Raw genomic sequence first — 2,832 nt, 5'->3', positions numbered from 1 at the left:
GCTGACATCACGCCTGGGTGCGGGCCAGGCCGGCTCACCACGTTCTTCGAGCAGCCCGGGGTCCGGGACGCCATAGTTGTCAGTGTCGTTCAGGTCTGGGTCCAGAGTCATGTTGTCTTCTACTAAAAAGGGGTTGCTGACATCGGACACATCCGTCTCCATTTTGGCGGCGGCAGGTCCAGGCGGCTTAACAGCCCCTACTGCCCGTTGCTAGGATACCAGGGGACGTAGCCCCGCCCCCACGCAGGCCCCGCCCCCACGCCATGCAGAGCCCAGGTCCACAATAAGTCACATAAACTTTTATTGGAAACAAACAAGCTGCAGCAAAGTGACACTCAGTGCACGCTGCCCGGTGGGCGAGGTGGGGGTACAGGTGGGCACCAAGAGCGGCCCAAGCCAGGGAGGACGACTGTCAGGCCTGCTTGCTGGGTCTCAGGCCCTTCGGGCTGGAGTGTGCAGGCTCAGGGTACAAAATACAAAAATAAACTCTGTGGTCCAGCAGTCCCTGCCTCAGTCAGTTCGTTTGGGCAGGGCAGTGGCTGTGCCCACCAGGCCCCGAGTCTGTCCAGTCCAGCCACAATGTGGGCAGCAGAGCCTGTGGGGGTGAGTGGCCGTCCGTAGGCTGGAACCAAAGGGCTAGGTGGGCAGCTGGAGCTGGAGCCGTGCCAGGGTCTGGCCAGCAGCTGGGGAGGCCCAGGGCCCCTCAGGTGGGCAAGTCCAGGCACTGGTTGACGCTGGATGAAGCTGGGCCTCTGCTTCTCCTCCTCACATACAGATCACCGGGACTCTGGGCAGAGGGGGGCACACAGGAGCCTTGAGGAGCTAACACCCAGGAGACCAGGCAGAGGGCCCCACCCCGCCCTGCCCACCCCACGCTCCAGGGAGCCCGTCTGCCGCCACCATCACACACCTGTCCTCCATGGGGCTGGTCTCCTCGGATCCGCCCTCATTGCCTCCATCTCTGAGTTCCTCCTCCTCCTCCTCCCCCAGCTCCATGTCCAACTCATTGCCTGCCTCCGAGGGTGTGTACGTGGATCCACTGGGGGAGGTGGGGAAGCAGTCTTAGAACTGCCCACCCTGGCCTGCTGCTGCCCCCAGAGGGGACAGAGTCAGGAGTGGGGTGGGCCTAACAGGAAGCTGGGGGAAGGGACGGACGCCAACCTGATGGAGCGACAGCTGAAGAAAACAATCCGCTTAAGCCGCTTGTTGTAGAAGAAGTAGTTGAAGGACCAGAGGCTGCCATCTTCCCCAAAGGGGTCCGAGTCCAAGTCCGGGTTGTAGCTGGATAGTGTGGAGTGAGATGGGTGTGAGGCCCCAGGTGCCACGCACACCCAGCGCCCACCTGCAGGGACGCCAGCCCACCTGTAGATGTCACACTCGGCCAGGCAGATCTCCTCGTCCACTGCATTCCACAGCTGTGGCTTCAGGGCCTTGAAGTCCTCCCGCACAGCCGAGAACAGACTGCAGTTGACCGCATTCACCACCTAGAATGGGCACAGCTCGGCTGACTCGGTGCCAGGACAGCAGGCACGGACTGGGTTAGGGGCCAGGAAAAACGGGGAGGACAGTGTGAACAGCGGGGGGTGGGGGAGCCCTCACCCAGCTGAGACTGGGCTCCCGGCTGAACTCGTGGCTCCGGGCCGTGCTGAAGTCGTAGTCGGGGCGGAAGGACTCGTTGAGCGTGGCGATCAGGTAGAAGAGCGTCTTGCGGCTGCACGTGTCGCTCAGGGGGCCCTCATCCTCGCCGCCTTGGCTCTTGCTCAGTCTGCACAGAGAAGCGTCAGCCCAGCACCGCCCTGCGCCCGACAGCCCCCGTGGGCAGGCCCTGCCCAGGCTCACCTGCTGGGGCTGAGGCCCGAGGTCTGCGGTGGGGACAGGGCCTCCAGCACGTGTGGCTGGCCTTCCTGGCAGAACTGCTTGAACATGTGCTTGTCATCCCCCGCCATCTTACAGGAGTAGCTCTCGATCCTGCAGGGTGGACACAGGTGGGGCCGTGGCATGCCACCCCCAGGTTCCCCTCAGGGCCAGGGCAGAGGGAGCCCTGAGACCCCGGCTCCTCGAGCCCCGCCCTCACCTGCCAATGATGTGGGCATCTCCAGTCTCCACAGTCAGCTGTGAGTTGATGGCCTCGAAGCTCGAGTTCTCCAACAGCTTCATGTCCTTGGGGAGGGCGTCCTGTGCTCTGAGGGGCTAGTGCGGCCCTGAGGACAGGAGGCCAGCCCATGGGTATCTGGCCCCGGCCCTCTCCCTTCAGCCTTCTCTGGGTAAATGACGCCGAGGTAAACAAGCTAGGCCCCGCCCACAGCCTGCTCCCCGGCACAGCACAGGCCGGAGGCGATGCGATCCTGTTACCTGAGATGGCAAGTCCAGGCCCCAGCGCAGCCACACCCCCTGCACCTCTTTGGAGTCCTGGGTCGGGGCTGGGGGCCCACAGAGCTCCTGCTCACCCCAAGACTGCTGGGTTCGTCTCTTCCTTAACACTCCCCATCCCGGTTTGGAACCCGGACACCTGGGGCCCGGCTCGGGCTTGAGGTCACTTGGACTACGCGCTCTTCCCTGTTCTGCGGGCGGCTTTATAGCGAGGGGAAGAGGAAACCTGTAGGCTCCTCCGTTCTCCAAAGTGTGCCCAGCTTCTTCGGGAACGGAGGGAGGGCTCACGGCCCCGGAACGGCCTGCTGGGGTCTGTAGTTCTGGAGGCCCCGATACGACGCCGAGCACAGGGCGGACACCTACTTGCTTGCTGCTCTACGCTCTATCTGGCCGGGCAGAGCCAGGCCGGGTCAGGTCGGTTGGCGTCGATGCGAGTGAGAAGGCGGTGCGGGCTCCGGCCGG

The 2,832-nt window shown here is 63.9% G+C and overlaps 2 protein-coding genes across 3 annotated transcripts in view; both read right to left on the bottom strand.

The window, feature by feature from the left end:
• LOC102262368 (WD repeat-containing protein KIAA1875) overlaps positions 1–218 on the bottom strand; it is a 20,922-nt gene extending 20,704 nt beyond the window's left edge. The window contains exon 1 of the mRNA XM_014538696.1: positions 39–218. Coding sequence (XP_014394182.1) covers positions 39–162 — 124 coding nt within the window. The 5' untranslated portion in view covers positions 163–218. The remainder of the gene's footprint in view (positions 1–38) is intronic.
• Positions 219–283: 65 nt separating this feature from the next.
• Positions 284–2,826, bottom strand: MAF1 (MAF1 homolog, negative regulator of RNA polymerase III). Of its 2 annotated transcripts, none has more exons than XM_005865030.2 (8): positions 2,734–2,826; positions 2,075–2,201; positions 1,840–1,968; positions 1,600–1,765; positions 1,363–1,484; positions 1,162–1,281; positions 911–1,039; positions 284–787 (listed from the first exon to the last, which is right to left on the bottom strand). In XM_005865030.2, the coding sequence occupies exons 2-8, from the start codon at positions 2,155–2,157 to the stop codon at positions 766–768; spliced, it is 771 nt and encodes a 256-aa protein (XP_005865092.1). In that variant the 5' UTR covers positions 2,158–2,201; positions 2,734–2,826; the 3' UTR covers positions 284–765. The 2 variants fall into 2 exon arrangements, with proteins under 2 accessions (XP_005865092.1, XP_014394143.1); XM_014538657.1 differs by lacking the exon at positions 2,734–2,826 and adding an exon at positions 2,353–2,666.
• Between the last annotated feature and the right edge of the window lie 6 nt (positions 2,827–2,832).

The sequence above is a fragment of the Myotis brandtii genome, unplaced genomic scaffold (assembly GCF_000412655.1).
Source record: "Myotis brandtii unplaced genomic scaffold, ASM41265v1 scaffold1956, whole genome shotgun sequence".
Lineage (NCBI taxonomy): Eukaryota > Metazoa > Chordata > Mammalia > Chiroptera > Vespertilionidae > Myotis > Myotis brandtii.
The sequence above is the reverse complement of the archived record's forward strand: the minus strand, read 5'-3'. Positions and strand labels throughout refer to the sequence as shown.

Bases quoted from the DNA above. Each gene is read 5' to 3' on its own strand.
- MAF1 (XM_005865030.2), bottom strand. From the start codon at position 2,157: ATGAAGCTGTTGGAGAACTCGAGCTTCGAGGCCATCAACTCACAGCTG. The intron at 1,766-1,839 runs GTGAGCCTGGGC...TTCTCTGTGCAG, and splicing joins TCGGGCCTCAGCCCCAGCAG to ACTGAGCAAGAGCCAAGGCG. The intron at 1,040-1,161 runs GTTGGCGTCCGT...CACCTCCCCCAG, and splicing joins TTCAGCTGTCGCTCCATCAG to TGGATCCACGTACACACCCT.